Consider the following 23445-nt stretch of genomic DNA (forward strand, 5'->3'; position numbering starts at 1 on the left):
TTTATATACTGAGGCATAAAGCAGTTCTTGCTTTGAAATGCGACTGTATAACCTATACTGGGCAAAATGTTCATTCACATTATAAATGTGTCTCTTCTGCATACAAAGACTATTTGAGCTTCCGGTCTGAAAACAATCTGTTTGTTAGTAAGGATTCTGTGCTTTGGAATCCTCGTGCGCAGCCACTAGGAGACTCCATAATAATGAATGTGGGGCAAAGGATGGGAGGAGGAGGGTGGCAGTGGGAGTAGCAAGCAGGGAGGTGTGGGGACCTTCCCTGCCTTAGTGCTGTCAACAGCACCTGTGGCTCCTGGCGTCATCACCTCTGCAAGAGGAGCAATCTTGCTTCCTTGGCATGACAAACACTCCTCCTTGCTTTTTCTTCCAGGTGAAGATTTGCATCAGTACAACAAGACTAGCGGAAAGCCTCATGTGTGAAAACACACGTGGGATTTATCCAGACATTGAGTGATTGCATAGCTTGGGCAGGGTGGGGAGCCTTTTTCAGCCAAAGGACCTTCCAGGGGTCCCGTGTCAGTGGTGGGCAGGGCCAGAGGAACAATTGAGCAGAGCAACAAAGGAGGCTCTTCTTTCTGTGCAGTAGGCTACATTCTAGCCACGGCAAAGTCAGCGTTTCTTCACACATACAGATGCACCCTGCACACATCTCTCCATCCAGGCAAAAGCCGGGGGCGTAGTCACAGTTGATGGATTCGTTGGAGCCAAGCAAAAGCAATTGATGAGGACGCAGGGAAGGATGTGGCTTAGGAAGAGTTCCAAAGGCCAGCTAGACAGACCTAGGGGCCACATTTGGCCCTTGGCCCTAAGGTTCCCCACTGATGGCATAGCCCAGTGCATTTGAAACTCTGTGCAGTAGTTCTCCTAGACCTAGACCACTACATTCCTGATATCAGTGGAGAGCCCCAGTATTGCTGTTTGTCCTGCTGGGAATAAGAAAGACCCATAGTCCATTAGGACTGAGATACTTTAGAAAACTCAGGTGTTTCAGAGGGGAACAGATCATGGTATGGCTCTTATTCTAATTTTAGGGTGCTAATTTGGGAGTGCTCCTAGATTCATTGCTGCCGCTAAAGGCCCAGGTGACTTCAATTGCACAGAGCACCCATTACCAACTTCAGTTTGTGTCCTGGACAGGGATTACCTTGCCGTGGTGGTCCTGGTCTACACATTGGTGACCTCATGATTAGGCTGTTGTCAGAGGAAGCTCTTAGAGGCAAAAAGTCTTCCTTCAAAAAATGGAAGTCTTGTCCAAATGAAGAAAATAAAAAAGAACACAAACTCTGGCAAAAGAAATGCAAAAAGACAATAAGGGATGCTAAAAAAGAATTTGAGGAGCACATTGCTAAGAACATAAAAACCAACAACAAAAAATTCTATAAATACATTCAAAGCAGGAGACCATCTAGGGAGACGATTGGACCCTTGGATGATAAGGGAGTCAAAGGTGTACTAAAGAACGATAAGGAGATTGCAGAGAAGCTAAATGAATTCTTTGCATCTGTCTTCACAGTGGAAGATATAGGGCAGATCCCTGAACCTGAGCTAACATTTGCAGAAAGGGATTCTGAGGAACTGAGACAAATAGTGGTAACGAGAGAGGAAGTTCTAAGCTTAATGGACAATATAAAAACTGACAAATCACTGGGCCCGGATGGCATCCACCCGAGAGTTCTCAAAGAACTCAAAGGTGAAATTGCTGATCTGCTAACTAAAATATGTAACTTGTCCCTTGGGTCCTCCTCCGTGCCTGAGGACTGGAAAGTGGCAAATGTAACGCCAATCTTCAAAAAGGGATCCAGAGGGGATCCCTGAAATTACAGGCCAGTTAGCTTAACTTCTGTCCCTGGAAAACTGGTAGAAAGTATTATTAAAGCTAGATTAACTAAGCACATAGAAGAACAAGCCTTGCTGAAGCAGAGCCAGCATGGCTTCTGCAAGGGAAAGTCCTGTCTCAGTAACCTATTAGAATTCTTTGAGAGTGTCAACAAGCATATAGATAGAGGTGATCCAGTGGACATAGTGTACTTAGACTTTCAAAAAGCGTTTGACAAGGTACCTCACCAAAGGCTTCTGAGGAAGCTTAGCAGTCATGGAATAAGAGGAGAGGTCCTCTTGTGGATAAGAAATTGGTTAAGAAGCAGAAAGCAGAGAGTAGGAATAAACGGACAGTTCTCCCAATGGAGGGCTGTAGAAAGTGGAGTCCCTCAAGGATCGGTATTGGGACCTGTACTTTTCAACTTGTTCATTAATGACCTAGAATTAGGAGTGAGCAGTGAAGTGGCCAAGTTTGCTGATGACACTAAATTGTTCAGGGTTGTTAAAACAAAAAGGGATTGCGAAGAGCTCCAAAAAGACCTCTCCAAACTGAGTGAATGGGCAGAAAAATGGCAAATGCAATTCAATATAAACAAGTGTAAAATTATGCATATTGGAGCAAAAAATCTTAATTTCACATATACGCTCATGGGGTCTGAACTGGCGGTGACCGACCAGGAGAGAGACCTCGGGGTTGTAGTGGACAGCACGATGAAAATGTCGACCCAGTGTGCGGCAGCTGTGAAAAAGGCAAATTCCATGCTAGGGATAATTAGGAAAGGTATTGAAAATAAAACAGCCGATATCATAATGCCATTGTATAAATCTATGGTGCGGCCGCATTTGGAATACTGTGTACAGTTCTGGTCGCCTCATCTCAAAAAGGATATTATAGAGTTGGAAAAGGTTCAGAAGAGGGCAACCAGAATGATCAAGGGGATGGAACGACTCCCTTACGAGGAAAGGTTGCAGCATTTGGGGCTTTTTAGTTTAGAGAAAAGGCGGGTCAGAGGAGACATGATAGAAGTGTATAAAATTATGCATGGCATTGAGAAAGTGGATAGAGAAAAGTTCTTCTCCCTCTCTCATAATACTAGAACTCGTGGACATTCAAAGAAGCTGAATGTTGGAAGATTCAGGACAGACAAAAGGAAGTACTTCTTTACTCAGTGCATAGTTAAACTATGGAATTTGCTCCCACAAGATGCAGTAATGGCCACCAGCTTGGACGGCTTTAAAAGAAGATTAGACAAATTCATGGAGGACAGGGCTATCAATGGCTACTGGCCATGATGGCTGTGCTCTGCCACCCTAGTCAGAGGCAGCATGCTTCTGAAAACCAGTTGCCGGAAGCCTCAGGAGGGGAGAGTGTTCTTGCACTCGGGTCCTGCTTGCGGGCTTCCCCCAGGCACCTGGTTGGCCACTGTGAGAACAGGATGCTGGACTAGATGGGCCACTGGCCTGATCCAGCAGGCTCTTCTTATGTTCTTATACACTGCATGCAGAGCTACCTTTGTGCCTGGTTTGTAAGCTACAGCTAATGAAAAATGTAGCTGCTAGGGTGCTTAGTGGGACACCCAGCTTTAAACATGTTGAAAAGGGTTGAAAAATCTGATTTGATTGATATGTGTAATGCCATCCTATTGCTTTTTTAAAATAAGTTATTAAAACAAAAATCTTACCAGGCTGCCCATTAGCTACTGAGCCAAGTTCAAAGCTTTGTGGTTGATATTTAAAGTCCCTCTGATACAGACCAAGCCAATCTTTAAATTCTGAGAAATCCTGCTGGTCGTTCCACACCCAGAAGATTGTCACTTGGTGACAATGTGGAAGCAGGCCTTCTCGATGGTAGTATTCACCCTCTGCAATGCCCACCCTTGGGTAATTTGTGAGGCAGAGAGTGTAGTGACCTTTAAATGCTGTGTAAAACCTGGTGTGTTTTACCCAAGCTTTTCTGGACTCTTGATTCTTAATTTCTGTTTTTGTTTTGTATGCTGTCAGTTTTATTTGTGAGATAAAATTGCATTTTGGTTTTATCTGGTTTTTCAGGATATTTTATCAGTTCTTGTTTTTTTTAATGTAAACTGTTTAGAGTTTTGTGTTCTATTAATTGGTATAACATTGTATTAAGTTAGTAAGTAAATAAGTAAGTAGATGGGTGCAAGAGGGATCCAGAGTTCTGATCTACTTCCCCATCCTCCCAATACAGTAGGGCCACACTCATATGGCGGGTTACGTTCCAGACCCCTGCTGAAAAGCGAAACCCGCCGAAAAGCGGAACTCCATCATTAAAATGTTGCCCAACGCCCAACAAATGCTGTAAAAGCAGAACAAGAGCCATATGAGTGGGGCCTTACTCTAACTGAAAACCGCCGTATTAGCAGAACGCCAAAAAGTGGGCCGCTAAAAAGCAGGGCCCTACTGTATCTCAGGAAAAATGTGGGTAAGGAACACCTTCATATCTGAGATGACCCCGAGGATCACTGTGTTGCATTCTTGCAGTGCTAAACTGTGGTTTAGTGCTATGTTTGAATGCAGCCTATATCTACAGAGGCAGCTTCGTGCACCCAGTTAACCACCAATCCAGTGGTTTATTTAGCAGTTAAACGAAGGAGGACATTTTATCTTCATCTACTTCTGATCGGCTGACAAGTTAGTAAGTAGCCAGGAAAATAATCTTGGGATAGTGCTTTCTCTGTGGAGTTCTGATTATCCGAAGTGGGAAAACTTGAATTGAATGTGGTTACTCACTGTAAAAGACAGGCTTTTTATTCTCTTTTTGGTATATTCAATAATGAATAGGCAAGACAAAGAGCTTGGTGTCTGTAGGCAAGACTGGATTATCCATGGTGCAACTGGAGCGATTGCACCAGGACCTTGCCTGCAAGAGGACCCAGATTCTGAGCTTTTGGGTTTTTTGTTTTTTTTAAAGTAAATCAGCCCTTTGTTAAGGAAGTTAGGAAGTAAAACATGCAGACAGATGAGCCAGTCTTGCTTTGTCTGCCTTTTCAGTGTTTTTAGTCAATGAGTGAAGTCATAGCTGTGACTGACAAGTCAACATCAGGATACAGAAATCCTGGGTCCTCCTATATGGAACTTCCAGGTTCAGAGCCAATCTACATGTGAATAAGCTAACGTTGTGGAGGCTAACAATAGGAAAGGGCTCATGGTCTCACACTCTGCTTTGTCTAATCACCTTTAAAAAGATGTTCATTAGAAAAGATAATAATGCTTGGAAAAACAGAAGGGAGTAGAAAAAGAGGAAGGCCAAACAAGAGATGGATTGATTCCATAAAGGAAGCCACAGACCTGAACTTACAAGATCTGAACAGGGTGGCTCATGACAGATGCTCTTGGAGGTCACTGATTCATTTGGTCGTCATAAGTCGTAGTCGACTTGGAGGCACATAACAACAACAAAAATCCAGTGGCCCACAACACATGATGTGCTGTGTGAAGAAGTCCAGTCTCTAAAACAATCACTAAAAACTGTAAACTAATTTATTTTGTCTTTGCTGCTTTGCTACATTGCTGTGTTGCATGGATGTTTTCAAATCTTTGAGCATCAAGCATTTGACCTTAGTGATGTGGGAAAGATTCTTCAGAAGCCAAAAAACTTAACACTTCTTACATGCTCATGCCTGATGAAACATGAGGGAATAAAGTCTTGGAAATTCGGAGTAGAATCATTTTATCCAATTACTGATAAGTTATTGACGTGCATAAATGCCTACAAAACTGCACTGAATAAGATTTGGATTCCTCAGCAATTTTATTAAGATGTCAGGTGAAAACATCCTCAGTGATGGTGCAAATGTGTAAATGTATAAGATTGTTGCCCAAAAGATTAATCTTTTCCTGAATAATTTCTTCATTTTAAAAGCTTTGTGAAGCATTCATGTTTGCAATCCTAAAACAATTATAAGAGATAACAAAATGGAGAGTATTTTTTCCAAATGTAGATGTTGCCCTCAGAATTTACTTGTGCCTGCCCATCACCAACTGCAATGCTGAGAGATCATTTGCAAAAATGGCTTGTATTAAAAATGAACTGAGGACAAGCATGTTGGATGCAAGACTGAATGCTTTGGTGCCAATGAGTGCAGAAACAAGTCTTCTGCACAGTGTAGAGTTTGAGGACATAGTCAATGACTTTGCAGCAGCAAAGGCAAGAAAAGGCCAATTGTAAGGAAAGGCTCCTGCTTTGTAGAACTCATTGTCATTTCATCTGATATTAGGCACATACCCACAGTTTGTATTTTAGGCACCTACTTACATTTCTTTTTATTGTGGCCTTTTCTAGTGTATAATCTGCCATTGTTTTATTATTGCTGTTTTATTAGTATTCCCCCCCCCCCAGAAATGTACATCATTCAGGTATGAGTATGCATGTGTTGCAGCATTCAAATACATTTAACAGAAACAAACATTAATTCAGTAAGTTTTTAAAAAACAAAATCATGCATTCCTTTCTGTGGGAGGGGGGGTCCCTTTCGGAGCACTGCACCAGGGCCCCCAACCACCTTAATCCAGCCTTGTCTGTAGAGCTGGCTGACTGTTCAGTCCTGGTTGTGCAGAAGTCATTGGGGCCTCGTGCTCAGAATTCATTGTATGTTGGGCCCTGACCTCGTGCTGCTTTAGCCTGATTGATACCAGCAACATAGATGCTACTTGAAAATGAGACTATGTGTGAGTGGCACTGCATTAGGCAGTGGTTAATGTGAAGCAGTTTCCCATGTGGTTGTGACCATTTATATCTAGGGCATTATAACACATCCCAAAAGGGAGAGTTGTATTGGTCTACATGAAATCTCTTTGACTCTATGGAAAGTTGCTTCATTCCAGCGTCCAGCATGGGACTGTAACCACATATTGCAGATCCAATCTCAAATGTCAACCATGTCACTAGAGAATTATGAACCAGCCTTACAGTGCCTAAGAACATAAGAAAAGCCCTGCTGGATTAGGTCAGAGGCCCATCTAGTCCAGCACCCTATTCTAACAGTGGCCAGCCAGATGCCTATAGGAAAACCACAAGGAGGACCTGAGGGCAACAGTGCTCTTCCCATTCGTGATTCCCAGCAACTGGTACTCGGGGGGCATACTGCCTCAGATATTGGAGGTAGTACACAGCCATTATGGGTACTAGCTATTGATAGCCTTATCCTCCATGAATTTGTCTAATTCTCTTGTCCAAGTTGGTGGTCAGCTTGAGTTTTTACAAACATATAAGGACTCTCTGAGAGGAGCAGAAATCCACAGGAAAGATGTTCTATAAAGGCTGCTCTAAACTACCAGCTGTTTTGAATTATGGACAACGTGTTCATGGCTTCTCTGTCCTATCTTTCCCTCTGTGCATCATAGCTGATTCCTAGACTGCCTGTTTTCCCTTGAGGTTTCCTTTTCCCTGTGCTCCAGTCTTTCAATGTGTGTTGCTGCCTGCAAAAGTCTGAACGGTTTGGTCTTGCTTTTCAGATCCCTATGTGAAGATTCACCTGCTGCAGAATGGCAAGAGGCTCAAGAAGAAGAAGACCACTGTCAAGAAGAAGACTCTGAACCCCTACTTCAATGAGTCCTTCAGCTTTGAAATTCCCTTTGAGCAGATACAGGTTCCCCTGCTTCTTACTTGGGGGAGGGAGATGCGAAGGGTCACAACACTCATCAGTGGACCTCTGTTACCTTGTCTGCACCCCGGGATTTTACATTAGCAAAACTCACTTGCCTCTCAAAGTGCAAGATCCAAATCTCTTTATAATCTAGCCTAGTTTCTCTGTTGACAGTGGTTCAGTTTTGGAAAGGGGATGTGCTTAAGGATTAAGCTTTAAAAAGCCTGGTGAGATGGGTACAGGGTAAATCCTGAAAGGTTTTGACTTTTTTTTTTTCACAAGTCCAGGGCTGCCTGGTCCAACCATTCTCTGATGAGGGACACATTTTGTACTACATTATAGGTAAAAATGCAGTATTTTATTTACTTAGTACATTTATATCCCACCTTTTCCTCCAAGGGGCTCAAAGCAGCATGGATGCTTCTCCCTCTCCCCATTTAATCCTCACAGCAACCCTGTGAGGTAAATTAGACCTGAGATATAGTAATTTGCCCAAGGTAACCCAGTAAGCTTCACTGATGAATGGGGATTTGAATCCAGATCTCCCTAGTCATCCAACACAACCACTATACCACACCAGCTTTCCAGTGTTTCCCATCATATGGGGTCAATAGGACATGAATGTTGTAAAGAGAAAGGTGAAGTCTGCTAGAGTCGATGTAGTTCCAGTGTCTGCAACCGGAGTTGTGTATAGTGTAGCGCATCTTTGCTCATTTAGTACAGATATTATATGGAATAAGAGAGAAGGAGGGATGGACTCTAGTTGTCCTCTTAGCTGTGTCAAAATTAAGTCAGTCTCTCTCTCTCTCTCCCTCCCTCCCCCTCTCCCTCCCTCCCCCTCTCCCTCCCTCCCTGATTCCAGCAATTCAGGTGATGGGTGTTTAGTTGGTGGCCCATGGGCCAAAGCTGACCCACAAGTGATTTTTGTGTCTTCTGCAGCCCTTCCTCACATTTCAGTCAAGGTGTAATTTTAACCATGTTTAACACCGAGAGAGAAAGATATTCCACATTTTAATATTGCATATCTTTTTTGAATTTTGTATGTAACACCTTTTGCCATATTCTGCATGTATTCTCTTATGGTGAAGCTCTTATGGCTTTGTGTTGCCCAGTCACCTGTAAAGAGCTTGTGTTGTGTGACAAAACGCATTTGACTGCTGGACCACTGCTTGGGGAATAGAATAGCTTTTGTGAATACAGAAGCTGGCTGCTCCTGATCCACAGGGTCCCCCTCAAATCTAATGATGGTAAAGTATTAGGACATACACCAGAATTAGATTACACAGCCATTCTATGATAGCATTACCTAGGTATACTATTTAAATAGTGTGGTTTAATGTTAATACCTAATGATTTCAAGGGTTTTACAAAGATGAAAAACATGAACCAGCTCAAGCCATCTAAGGCTTATCCAAATCTCATCATTTCTGTGTAATCCGTAAAATAATCTAGAGTCCTATTAACATGTAATTATTTCTGTAAATGACATATAGTAACTAGTACATATCCCTGTAGCAGCATCTAGAGAGTATATGGGGCTCCTGCTGGGTAGAAGGGCAGAATATATATCAAATAATAAATAAATAAATAAGGAAGGAAGGAAGGAAGGAAGGGCTTATAATAACTTCAGCAGAAACTATTGTTGAAACTTTTACCTGGACTGGATCACTTCAAGCTACAGATGTGGGAGAAAGGTTCAGTCTAGCTTTACCCTGATGTGCAAGATTTTGGTGTGAAGGATTTTCCTCCTCTCTTGGGCGAGAATTTGGACATGCACTCTCCTATCTTTTGGCAGTCATCGTTATAGGAATCAATGGATTAAATTACAGTACAATCCTATGTATGCCTATCAGACGTAAGCCCTACTGAATTTAGTGGGACTTATTCTCAAGTAAGTGTATATAGGATTATGGCCTCATTTAATTAGGTGTACATGTTTTCATCGAATTAATCAATTAAATTTGCATATGGGTTAAAATAATAGCTCTTATGGAAGAATAATACTTACTTTCTTTTAGATGATGCAGCCACATGTGGTGGAAGGCATTTTCTTAGAGGTTTTTCCTCAGATATGACAGTTTTTATTAATACTTCCAATTAAATGTAATTCATATTTTTTAAAAAATCAGGTGCTCAACTAATTGGGGACGTCATTTTAGTTCATTATTGCTTTAGTGATATACATATTTACCTGGGAGCAAGTCTCATTGAACTTATTGGGGCTTAATTATGAGTAGACATGCCACTGTACTAGATTGCACTATAAAAATTTAAATGTATTGCCTTCAAGTCGATTCCGACTTATGGCGACCCTATGAATAGGGTTTTTGTGGTAAGTGGTACTCAGAGGTGGTTTACCATTGCCTTCCTCTGAGGCTGAGAGGCAGTGACTGGCCCAAGGTCACTCAGTGAGCTTCATGGCTGTGTGGGGATTCGAACCCTGGTCTCTAGGTCCAACACTTTAACTACAACACCATACTGGCTCTTTAAAAATGGATTAATCTGAGCAATTAACTAATTTAAACTTTGCAGCCCATGCCACATGCATCACTCTCGCAAAACACTGGTATGTGAATAGGCCTCTATATAATTTTGTGTATATCATTTCACCTCAGCAGCAAGCCCATATTTGACCAAACATGCAGTCCCATTTCCTATCAGGATTTTTTTCAATGATACAGTTGTCCTGTCATGACCCTCTATCCTTTGCCCATTAATCCCAGAACAGTCCCATTACTCTTAAAACATGACACATGGGAGTAAGCCAGGAACTAATATTTTTTCCATTTTTATAAAGTTAAGGTCAACTGAGCACCTACATAACTTTAATAGGTCATAGGAGACTATTCACTAATAGGCAAAAACCCTTGTGGTTTAAGAACGTACCTCTAGCCCACAGATATTTCTATCAAACTTTAAAAAGCAGGGAAATTGGGCAGCTATAGTGAATTCTTCCAAGCTACACAGGAAGTGGATTGGACTGTGAAAGACAAACCCTAATTGTGTTTGCATTTTTACACATTTGTAGGGCAGTACAATATCTCAGAGAGGAGGTCAGGTCTCCTGCTCCCCTGGTGCATTCACTATAGCTGCCCAATTTCCCTGCTTTTTAAAGTTTGATAGAAATATCTGTTGGCTATAGGTACGTTCTTAAACCACAAGGTTTTTTGCCTATTAGTGAATTTCTCTGTTTTTTAATCTGGGAGGTAAGAAATGGGATCCTGTGCAAGTTTGCTGATAATGAATTGATCATTTGCATGCTTATTAAGTTAAGTGGGATGAACTCCCCTGCAATCATGCTTAGGATAGGTGAAACTGACCACGGGATGGGGATGGGAGGAGGAAGGAGGAGGAGGAGGAGGAAGGGCAGAGGGATGGGAACTGGCAGGAGGGGGAGGGGATGAGAAGGGCAGGTTTGATCATTTGCATGTTTATTGACTTCAGTGGGATTTACTCCCATGCAATCATGGTTAGGATAGGTAAAACAGACTGGGGGGTAGAGAGGGAGGTCTGGAGTGGGCAGGGGAGGAGAAAGAAGGAAGAGGGGAGGGGAGGAAGAAGGGAGAGGAGAGGGGAAGGAGGGGAAATGCAGGTCTGATCATTTGCATGCTTATTGATTTCACTGGGATTTAGTCCCATGCAATCAGGATAGATAAATGACCATGTGAGAGGAGCAGGGGGAGAGGAGAGGGAAGGAGAAAGAGAGGGGAGTGGAAGGAGGGAATTGGGAGGGAAGGGGCAAGAGGGAGGGGATAGGAGGAAAGAGAAGGAGGGTGGGTTTGATCATTTGCATACTTTTTGAGTTCAGTGGGATTTATTTCTGTGCAATCATGTTTAGGATAGGTGAAACTGACCTGGGGGAAGGGGAGGAGGAGTGGGAGGGGAAGAGATTGGGCAGGTGAGCACTGGACAGAGGGGAAGCCCCTTTCCTTTCCAAAAGGAAAACATTGTCAACAGTATCATTGCTTTTCAGCATTTCCCCAACCTTTTTATTCTATAGCAGGCACGTGTAGCCTCCCACCCAAATGTAAACCAAAGCTGTCCCTGGCCACATCCACACCAGGCCTTTATTTCACTTTAGATAGTCCTGGCTTCTTCCAGAGAATCCTGGGAAGTGTAGTTAATGAAGGGTGCTGAGAGTTGCTAGGAGACGCCCTGTTCCCCTCACAGACCTTCAATCAGAGTGGCTGACTGTTAAACCACTCTGGCCACTGGAGCTCTGTCAGGGGAATAGGAATCTCCTCTCTGCACCCTTCACAAACTACACTTCCCAGGATTCTTTGGGGGAAGCCATGACTGTCTAAAGTGAAATAAGGGCCTTGTGTGGGTGTGGCCCCCTGATTAGGCAAGCCCAGCAGCTATGAGTCTGGCTTTTAGAACACTGACAGTTGGTTATTACTGAGCATGCCCAATGTTATCATTGAGTTCCATGTACATTTTTAAATATTATTTAAAAATCAGCCAGGCATTTTTTTAACTTTTAAACTGCAGAAGATGAAGGTCAGAGTATGGGGCAAGGTCAGTAATAGGAGTACAGGTACTCTGTGAACATAGCTGATTTTTAATGAATTTCAATACATTATGAGAACTCTGAGAGAAAAAAGTCCAAAAGGGGGTCTGTGGTCCCCCCCTTTTTTTATAATTTGAGCTCTCGATTCTCTCTGACTGTTTTGTGTATCACCATGAAAATTTAAAGGGTTGTTAAGCAAGCGTTTCTGAGTTCAGGACTATATGGTTTGTAAGTTTTTGTTTTGAAATGAGTTTATGGGAATCATCAGAATGGCATGGGGGTATTTTCAATTTAACATTGTGGAATGCGAAAAATCCATGCTGGCTATAGTATACAGCCACTCTTTTTATAATAAAAATAATAACAATAATCTCTCTTTTCTTGCTTCCTATCCAGAAAGTGCAAGTTGTGATTACTGTGCTGGATTATGACAAGCTGGGGAAGAATGAAGCCATCGGCAAAGTATTTGTCGGCAACAACGCCTCTGGCACAGAGCTAAGGCACTGGTCTGACATGCTGGCCAACCCACGCCGCCCCATTGCCCAGTGGCATTCCCTGAAGCCTGAAGAAGAGGTGGACGCAGCTCTTGGGAAAAATAAATAGGCAGCTCCATACCCCAGCATCACCTACTGAACATTCAAAGTGGACCAGAGCTATCGATACCTCAGTTAGGCAACGTTTGGTTTCTGTTCTGTTACGTTTGTCACAGCTGCAATACTGTTTCTTTGATGGCTGTAGAGGGATTCCGGATGACCTCAAGAGCATCCAGGGGGGAAAGGTTTAAAGACATAGCTGTTCCTTTCGCATTCTTCAAAGTAGTTTGTCTGCTGCATGTTCCGTCATCTCTCTGTGTTGTTCTCTTCAAGGGCAAAGCAAGCTTATTTCTTGGGTTTTCCCAAGACCACCATGAATAGCAGCACAAAGCAGCTTTGCTTTTACTCGCTTTGGGATTTTCTTCTATAAATTGGACCTTTGAATATTGTGCTAGGATGATACCAGAGCCTGACAATGTGAGTTGATGCAATACACTGTGCTTGCTTTGGAATACAGCAAGGTGCATGACGTGATGCTCTTGGGAACCATATAAGCATCGTCACACTTTGAGATTGGTGGCCTTCAGCCATTGACCACCTAGCAGAGAGAACAAGGAGCAACTCTGGCACTGGAACATCCCTGACTATGTTGATAACTTGTGGATTAAGTCTCTTTAGTGAGAGGAGTGTGGTTTTCAGCGTACATATTACCTAATGCTAATTGCCCTGTAATACCTAGGTAATGCAATGGGTCTTCTGCTTCCTTGTCATTTTCTGTTCTTACTCAGAACAGTGGAGTGATACTAGGAGATTATTGGAGCATAACAGCTACACCTGTATGTTTCTACTCTCCTGTCCAAGTGTACAGGGCACAGTATAAAATTATCTTTGGTGGGTTTTTTTTTTTTAAGAACACCATCATAAGATTTTTATGCAGATAGCTAGGCCTAGTAGCCTAACCATCTGGAAATTAGAAGGCCAACCCTTTCAAGCTAATTAGGTTCTAGATAGCAGTGTCAAACTGGGTGCATCTTGAAAAACTGTAGCACGAACCTTCATGCAGCTTTGCAGCCCTGAAAAAACAGCAGCCCTGGGTTGATTTGCATACACTTCTCATCCTGCTTTATGCTGCCATCTCTCTTTTGTGGATGCGGCAACCTAAACCTGAAGAGATCTAGAAATTTGTAGTCAGAAGGTTGGTTTGGGTCCATGAGTAGGGCATGTGCTTTGTCTCCAAAAAGATCCTAGGTTCAATCCCTGGTGTCTTCAGGTAGGACTGGGAATGTCCCATATCTAAAATCATGGAGTCTCTCTGCTGGTCAGTGTAGGCCATATTAAGGCAGATGGACAAGTGGTCTGACTCAGTATATGACAGTTTCCTAGGTTCCTGACATTTTAAGGAATTTTCAGCTGAAGGTATGTGGGAGGTGCCTGTGTTTTTCTAATGCTTTGAGGTTCAAGTTCTGCTAGATGGAAACAGAGGTAACAAAAAGGACAGGCAGGTGTGCCAAGAGGCCCACAGAGTACTATGTTATTCTTAGATTATTAACTTATCTAATTTGGTTTTGAGAGTTGAAGCAGCTTTCAGTTGGGGGCCGTCTCCTTCCCCCAAAGTCACACTCAGCAAAGAGGGAGCATTGTGCATGTAGGAGGCCAGAGGGAGAATGAATCCATTCCAACCTAAGGACCAAAGATGCACCAAAGTATCTCCTGCTCGATATACAGTATTGTCTGGCTGCCAAAAACATTTATGGTTTCTTTGCTGATCCCAAAGGGATAAGCCATATTATCTTTGCTACCTAGTTTTTGCACTGATCACTGAAGGGGCCTCTCTGTTTCATACATGGTACCAGATGTCAATGTCTTGAACATCTTGGCTCCCTGTTCAGGTTGTGTTGTTGTAGGAAAGAGGCTGGTAGGATAGATAGGGGAAGGATCTAGATGCTGGCACCATCCTCAAGCCTCAGTGATGCTGAAGGACTATCAGGCCCGTTCAATTCAAGTTTATAATCTAAAGTATACAGCAGTGAACACAAGCCTGATGCTTTTATGTTTGGGTTAGCTTTGTTCCATTTAGTCACCATAGTGGATTGGAATACAGGGTCATCTTCCAGATAGTGGCAGCTTTTCTGCTTCTAATACTAATTTATTTTAGAATTATGACCAATATCTTGTATGTGTGACTTCACCACAGAGGACTGAGAAAGGTTCAGGTAAAGCAAATTTTGGAGTCAGCAGCCTTTTCCTGTCATTGCTCTGGTTTAAACTGGCAGGACTGATGCTGAGGTCCAGAAATCCATCAGATGATTCTCAGATCTGATTTTTTTAAATATTATTTATTTATTGTAATGGGAGAAAAACTGGTTCTAGCCTTGAAGATAGGTGAGCAGGGCTCAGGCCCTAGTCAAGCTGCAGATTCAGGGAGCAAAAAAATGCCCCCAAAAACTGCTGTGAGGGCAAGATCCTTCTTTAGCTGAGGAAGATACTTTGTGGAACTTCATTGGGTGAGCTTGTACCTGTTCAGTCCTGCTTACCCTAATCATTTTAATATTTTGGCTGCACAGCCAAATAGTGACTTACATTTTTGTGTTTGTATGTGTAGAATTACATGAGACAGAAATTTAAGCAGAGAGAGAATCCAAGCATGCAGGACAAGGCAGCCCTATGCTTCAGTAGCCACTGCGGCAATAATATCTCCCCTTGTATTCTAGCCACAAATGCTTGAGTGCCAGTGATCACTTTAAGGATGTCAGCTGCTCATTGCCACTTATGAATGTTGCGCTAGAAAGAACAGCTTGGCTGATGTAGACAAGGCAATGGGTTCTTGCCTTCTCATAGCATAAGACTATGGTCAAATTGCTGGTCCTTTCTCAGCTAGCTAGGGTTAAAGTAAGAAAACTCAGGTCTGGTTTTCACTGTGTGGGAGCAACCCTTGATCTGGGCTAAGAAAATGCTAAGAAATGCTAAGAAAATAAAAGGGGGGAATTATTTGAAGGCCTTCAACTTGCTTCCCTGCAAGTTCCCTTCTTTTCAAATCAAATCTCAATATATACGATTGCAACCTTGTTCACTCTGCACTTCACTAGAATGGTATCACCATCTGTAGATTGTGATCCTAGCTCCATGAAGGGAGCATTGCAACCCTGGAGACCTGGAATTCTCCTTAATCAAACCTGCAGTAACATATGCAATAGTATCTCTGTTCAATCAGAAAAATAGTCTTATTCACTGCAACATCTCTGTAAAGATAGCTTTGATGCTGGTTTGTTCTTTTCTTTAAGAAAAAGAAAAGAAAAAAGAATCCCCACTGAAGGGTAGGTAAAATTTGTTCCCAGTTTAAGGGTAGATTAAATTTGTGCCTCTTTTAGCTTTTAATGCTGCCACTGGTAAGGATAGGGTTTTAAGGTATCCTTACAAAAGGATGTTCTTGTGGAGTTCTGAATCTGTACATGAGTTTTTTTTAAAAAAACACTAGACATGGCCCATCCCAAATCAGATGCCAAAACAATAGCACCACTGTAGCATCAGGAAGATCCAATGGCAGTGGGAATCACAGCAGTTTCTTTCTCCATGGATCAAAAGCAGTATCAGGTGCCTTTGCTGGTTGTGAGCATGGTGGAATAATGAGCTCTTCAACCCTCAGATATTCTCATGTGGTTCTGCAGTTTCTTGCTTACTTCAATAGCAGTGAGCACTGGAATCCATGGGTGTCTGCACGTTTGTGCAATTCCTAGTCATTGAAGGCATCTATACTTTTGGATGAAGGCTGCCAAACAGATTAGTATTTTGTTACTGTGAATTACAGTGCTGATTATCTCTACAAGTTATACTTCTTTTGCCCCTTCTACCTATGGACCTTTCTGAATGCATACAGCAGCTGTAGAACCTGGCATCAGTTCTGTCCCAAATTCACCACCATTTGGGTGAGATTACTTTGCCTTGATCTGCAAAACATATTCATGTTTAACTGTTTCCAGAGTAGCCCTGTTAAGTATTTTGCAAAAAGAGCAACAAAGAGTCTTGTAGCACCTGTAAAATCGAATACAGTAGAACCTTGCTATAATGAGGCTCACTGAACCGCAGATTCGGATATACTGTGGGTATGGCAATGTCTCTCAAGTAAAATACTATTTATAAAATGCAACTTTCATTATTTATTAATTTATTTATTAATTTATTTATTATTTAATTTGTATCCCGCCCTTCCTCCCAGGAGGAGGAAATTTATAATGTGGAGCAGTTTATAATGTGGAAGCCCTATAAACAGGCACATACCATGCCCCCTAACCCCCACATTGTAGCAAGGCTCTACTGTTTGCTTATTACAGTGTAAGCAAATATATGCCATAATATAAAATTGGTTACTTTATCATTGTATGATCTAACTTCACATTGTTTGTAACATTTGAAAACTTTACTTCCTTTCCTGGGTTGGTAATTCATGCTTATAAGCAGTATCGCATTAGGTTAACCAGTCCTTAATTCACACTAAAGAAAAAAAAAATATGTGTGGCAACCTAAATTGACAAACATGTAATGGCTTCAGAATTCATAAGGTTGGGTACCGAATGAATGGAAAGGACTGGATTCCAGCAGAGGCTCTTGCTAAAAAGGGGGGGTGATTTTTACCAACTCCACCCTCTTCATGCCATCTGGAGTAACTTTTGAGGTGATACACAAGGAAGAGGAATAAACAAAAAATCCCCCCTTCCTCCTGCAGGAACATGGCATGATTGGAATTCTGCTTTGGGAAGTCTAGATTCACCTCATAGCTTAATTATATTGGTATTTACCTTGAGTTAGCATTTCTGCTTATATTTTTAATTAACACGTGGCTGTAAAGGTGATAGCTACATAAACTAATGCGAGCAAGATACAACGAAACCTATAGTCTAGATCCACCAGTAGTCCTGGACAACGAATTATATGGAGTAAGTGGTAGTTCTGCATGTGGATGCATATCCCTATTGATCTTAAAAGATGTACCCAAACAGGTTGATAGGGCTAAGGTGAGCACTGCAATGAAGATGGGGACATGCCTCCATATCAGTAATGGTTATGGGCACATATTAGTCTTACAGAATTAGAACAAACATGTTTGAGAAATTTGAATTTTTCAAGTTAAAGGAATGGACCACACTGCAAAACAGCAACATCGCCACACAAACCCAATTCTGTTTCCTGTTCCTACTGCTAAACAATCCAAGGTGTCCTCTTTGAAACCAATGATGTGGAAGTATTAGCACCAAGAACCAAGTCAGAACACACAGCCATTAATTAATAGTGTCTCCAATTTCTGTTTAAAATGGGGGAACTGTCACAATATAATACAAAATATAATGTAGTTTGGTTTAGTTTCTTTTTCTGTAAAGGGGGAGAAAAAGTGAATCAGCTCAAGCCATTTGAGCCTCATCCAAATCCTACCATTTGTGTGTACTTATATATAAAATGATATAGAGATCTATTAACAAATAAAGCCCTCTTGTAACAAATGCATGATGCCTATCCAGTATGTAAGTAGCAGCAGCAGCATGCAAAACCCATAGACCATGTGTGTGTCATTGCCCATTTTCTAGAATACAGTCAGGCTACAGAGTTATTTTTAAAATGTGGTGTGAATGAATTTATTTTGCCTAATAAGATAGAGGGTGGGGGGGAGGGAACTGTAAAAAAAAATTAAGAGAGAGTGGTCGTAACAATGTACGTTTATTTTCAATAAAAAGTAATAATTTTTTAAATAAAAAAGCAACAAAGCATGCCTGATCCATTAAAAAAAATAATTGAAGTGTGTGTAGGGGGGGGTCGAATACAACACCAACAATATGGCAATGAATTTCATCAGTGTCTTGTAATCTATATTAGCAAAACTGTAATTTTTTGCATTTTTACCATGTTCCAGTAACAGCAACATTGCAGCTTCAATATTCTGTGTTGTGTGAAGCATTTCACTGTTGAAGCAAATTTAGAAGCCATATTAGATCACAGGTTGCCAGGATCCTGAAACTGGGATTGGCTGACAAGTGATCCCTAGTCTCTCCTTTCCTTCATAAATGTTTTCCTGCCTCTCTTTGTCTTTCGTGCTGTCCATGTCTTATGTTATTCCTGGAGACATTTGTGGGTGACAGAGATTCAGTTTGGGGCTAAGGCCTCTTTGGGTTTGAGCTCTGAAGGAAGAGCCCTCAGGGACAACCCTCTCAGATCTGGCTCCAGATAGCATTGTTTTGAAGTCCTTTTGTACCCACCACTCAGGCCTAGCATCAGCATTTGGGCAGCGATTCATCAGCCAAAACCTGGCAGGGCCTACCAGAGCTGATGTCTCTTCTGTCTTGTCTACCCATTCTTCCCCAGCAGTGCCCTTATCTTGTGACAGTGGCTGTGTCCAGGAAGCCCACCATTAAAAATTTACAATGATGCCCTGAAGTGTCCAACATACTATCACTCCATGGCATTATAGGACAATTTAATGGCAGGCTTTTTCCTAGCCTCAGTTGCTGCTGCTACCAGCTAAGCCTGCAATTGGGAACCTACTAAATGGAATCTAAAGGGTAGTCCCTTTCACACCTGGATCCAGCCCTGCATGCATGAAGCAATTATGCTAGTTGCAATTGCAATAGCACTGGCAGTAAGGGCCTAATTCTTTCCTGGTCACCATTTCCATGTATTTTTAAAGGCCATGTCATGAGTAATATACATGTGCTCTTCACAACTGAGGCAGTGTGCTTGTATTGTGTCCACAAATAGCTGTTGTTATATGCCTTCAAGTGGATTACGACTTATGGCGACCCTATGAATCTTTTTTGGATATATTCATAGGGTTTTCATGGTAAGAGGTATTCAAAGGTGGTTTACCATTACCTTCCTCTGAGCCAGGCAGTCTCCCATCCAAGTACAAACAGTTGTACCTAGGTACAAAAGATTGTGTGTTGCCATGATCAGAACAGATTCAAACTGAGGAAAGGCTGAAACTTAGCTGGCTGTAGTTCAAAGGACAAGGGTGCAGAACACCTTTAGCTACTGTTTTTAGATGGCTACAGGAGGATCACAGTTATAACAAGAAGAACACAGCCACAGTTGGAACAGTGGGTAGGCAAGGAAAAGGCCTATACTTCCTGTATCAGCATGATTTGTTTTATCTAAAGCAGGGATAGCTATTGCTGATCCATCCAGATGGTATTGAACTCCAGACTCCCATCAGCCATCTTGGCCAATGCTCAGGGATGATGGGAGCTGTAGTCCAGTAATGGCTGGAGGACACCACATTGGCTACATTGGTATGGGATGGGAAGGGCCCATGGGTAATTTGTGAGGAAGCAGTGCTAAGTTTAGGAGGAACAAAGGATGTGGGATTGGTTATTTCAAATTAGGTGAGACATAGATCCTTCTTCAGACAAAACCCTCACATGTGTGACTGCACGGTAGCAGAGCAGAAGGGAGCACACTGTCTAGCCAGCCACCAAAGCCAGTGTGCCTCCTGCTGTGAACCCCCAACATGCACATGTTTCAGTTAAAGGGACTGAAAGGGATCCATTTGTTCATGGTAGGGCCTTCCAGGAATCCTGCCTGGGCTGAGCTTTCACTCATGTCCACTGCATGGGTGTTTTTGTCTGAACAGGGATGACTATGGAAAAGGAGGATGGCAGCATCCCACCTGACCCCAGGCACTGAGAGGGACAGCTGGGGCCTTTAGTTTGAAAGGAATTTATAAGACCAGTATAAATAGAGCCTCTGTTCAGAGGGACTGCTGACCCCCTTCTCCTGCCATTAACATATTTATGGTACATGAGTGATAGGGAATTAAGGGACAAAAATAGCACCACTCCACGAGGAGCACGTTGTGAATGAGCTCAGCCAAAAAAACACAATGCTAACTGGGCTTTGTCTCAGCTGATTGCCAGAGCTATAAAATGCAGGGTGACATCAAGAAAAGTGGCAGGTAGCAGAAACGTTTGAGGACGGAGTACAGATTTTGACTTGATGATCTCTAGGACATAACAGACTGCTGTCTGCTCCTATCCTTCTGGCAGGTTTATAGTGCAATACTGCAAAACAGGATCAACTTAAAAAAAAACAGGCTAGCAGTAATATATAGAGATCAGCATATTCGCATTAAGAACAGCACATCATACTGCTGTCAAAGGTGCAGCTGTAAGGAACAGTTTGAAATTTGGCAACTCCATTTGAGGAGGAGCAGATGTATAGGAGATAAACACAAGTGGCCATGTGTGCTCTCTCTCCCTCACACACGGCTACAGAAGGGCTTCAGAAGTTTGATCTGTGGGAGGATAGGGGCTTTTGTTCCTTCACCTCACATTCCAACCACGTCCTCTGTCTTCTCTCTGTCACATACAGATGTCCCAAACCAACTCAAGTCTTGGCCCCACGTCATCTCCCCCATTTCTGGTGCAGCCTCAGGTCTGCAACACTGACCTCCAACCCCCACCCCACTCTATAGGAAGCGGCTTTTAATGCTCCCTTCCCTGTCCTCATGTGGACTCTGTTTCTGTCTCTATTGTTAAACTGTTATTTTGTAATGATATGTGTTTCCTTATTAAAGAAACTAGCTGAAGGAACCAGCCATTCTTTGTGTTCCGGTTATTTACAGAAGTGCATCTTTCTTACTGTAAATACTTCTTAGACCTCAGAATTTAGGAGCAAGTTGCCAGGGGGACTAGATGCATGTGAGGACAAGGCTCCTACTGGGAGGAAGGGCGGGATATATATCAAATAAATACATAGAAGAGGAAATTTTAGCAGGTGCAGCTCATCAAACAGGAGTAAGAAAAGATGCATTTGCTGAAATTGTCTTCCCTACACATTTTGTAAAGGAGCTCAGCCCTGGTTTGTTTTCTAGTCACTCACAAAAAGATCTAATCTAATGAGGATAGCCAGATGAAAGAGAAGATAGGGCTTTTGCACCTTTAATAGTTGTGCAGAAGAAATTCAGAAGGTATAGTTTGTATGGCCTTGTACCACCGCACACCTCCAAAATGACAAATGCAGACTGTGCCTCAAGGTTTGGAAGATAACGGTCTGTGGAAGATTAGATGCCCTGTTGCCTAAGGCACATTTTGGACATCCACTTTCCCCATGACAACTCCCTTGTCCATTATGGCTGAAGAATTTAATATTTAAAGATCTAGGCTCAAGTTACTAGGGCAACAATTACTATCACATTTCCCCATTCACAGCAACCAAGATGATCAAGGGGATGAAGCAACTCTTCTATGAGGAAAAGTGTAGCATTTGGGGCTTTTTAGTTTAGAGAAAAAATGAGAAATGTGACATCATAGAAGTGTATAAAATTATGCATGGCATGGAGAAAGTGGATAGAGAAAAGTCCCCCATAACACTGGAACTCATAGACATTCAATGAAGCTGAATGTTGGAAGATTCAGGACAGACAAAAGAACTCTTCATGCAGCACATCAACTGTGGAATTTGCTCCCACAAGAGACAGTGATGGCCATCAACATGGATTGCTTTAAAAGAGGATTAAACAAATTTATGGAGAATAAGGCTATCGGTGGCTACTAACCGTGATGGCTGTGCTCTGCCACCATAGAATGCTTCTGAAACCAGTTGCTGGGAGCTGCAGGACAGGAGAGTGCTCCTGCACTCAGGTCCTCCTTGTGGGCTTTCCATGAGCATCTAGTTGGCCATTGGCCTGATCCAGCAGGCTCTTGTTATGTGGCAAATCAGCCATGCTGTCAGTTACTAATCTTCATGTGTTGCTTTCCTTGCACCCAGTAAAACAGTACTCAATTTCCCAGTCCTTTTCCACAAGCATAGCTACCACCAATTTCTTGCTGCTATGATTTGTGAGAGAAGCTCCTCAGTGTTTGGGAGTCCCGTCTGGTGAGGATTGCAGAGCAATGGTGGAAAGTGGAGCGTGTAAGTTTCCATCAAGCAGCAGGATATCTGAGCTGCCCTAGCTAGAGATCACCCAAGCAAGGAACTCTTGAAACTAGATATTTCCTAAGCTTGACAGTGCCTCTTCAAAAATACCTGAAACTCCTTGACAATGAGGTAAAGATGTGCTCTGTGGAAAACTGGCCTTTATAGTAGACAAATTGTTTCTCTTGAATCAAAATAGTTGTGTGCGTGCTTGACTGTGGCTCTTGAGAGCTATTTCTTCCCCTAAATGCAATATATACTGCTGGTGACAGCTTTATCTCTCTCTCTCTCATTATGCTTAATCCCTATGTATTTTACAAAGTTTAGCCTCTTTCCAGCACTGGCGATGCCTGCTTGCCTACAGGGAGTTGGTAATTAGGCAAGGGGGATAAAAAAGAACCATAAAGAAAATGAAGAAGTGATTCTCCCTTTTATGAGTTCTTTGTCAGGCATCCAAACTTAGAACCAGACTGGCCCTGGAGCTTTGGTACATCTAATGGCAACTCAGTGCATAAAATGTCCTTACACTAAGATGAGGCTAGGGAAGAAAGTGTTCTGACTCTGCTTACAGGTAAAGTCAGATATGATTCATGTTCAGATATAGCCTGGAATGCAAGGGACTGGTTAGAGAGTTCCTTGCTCCACTGGGTTTCCTTGTGCCCCACCCACCTGAAAGCAGCTCCTGCATTGATAAGCCACTCTGTAGAGCAGCCTGTCCAAACCTGATGCCCTCCAGATGTTTTGGATTACAAGTTCTATCATCACTGGCCATTTACCAAGGCTGAAGATATTTGTAGTCCAAATCATGGGGAGGGCACCAGGTTGAGGAATGCTGCTACTCTATTGAAGTGGAGTGATGGCTTTTACTGCAAGAGGCTCCCTAGCCCCAATCCTGTTAAGGAGCAGCTGCTTTCCCACATTAGCAATAGGCCTGGGCAGAGTGGCATGGGCTTCCCTATTCACTTCATGCAGGGAAGTGTTGGTGAGGAAGTCCAGTAAGTAGGTGTAGGGTGTGCATGGGCAGAATCCCCGTATGCACAAGAAATTGGTGGATACTGCAACTTGA

General features: G+C 42.5%; 1 protein-coding gene across 1 annotated transcript in view; it reads left to right on the top strand.

Moving 5' to 3' along the window:
* SYT2 (synaptotagmin 2) overlaps positions 1-12555 on the top strand; it is an 82727-nt gene extending 70172 nt beyond the window's left edge. The window contains exons 9-10 of the mRNA XM_061630340.1: positions 7312-7445; positions 12349-12555. Of these exons, the coding sequence (XP_061486324.1) occupies positions 7312-7445; positions 12349-12555 (341 nt within the window). The remainder of the gene's footprint in view (positions 1-7311; positions 7446-12348) is intronic.
* The last annotated feature ends 10890 nt before the right edge of the window (positions 12556-23445 follow it).

The sequence above is a fragment of the Rhineura floridana genome, chromosome 6, assembly GCF_030035675.1.
Source record: "Rhineura floridana isolate rRhiFlo1 chromosome 6, rRhiFlo1.hap2, whole genome shotgun sequence".
In the NCBI taxonomy this organism is placed as follows: Eukaryota; Metazoa; Chordata; class Lepidosauria; order Squamata; family Rhineuridae; genus Rhineura; species Rhineura floridana.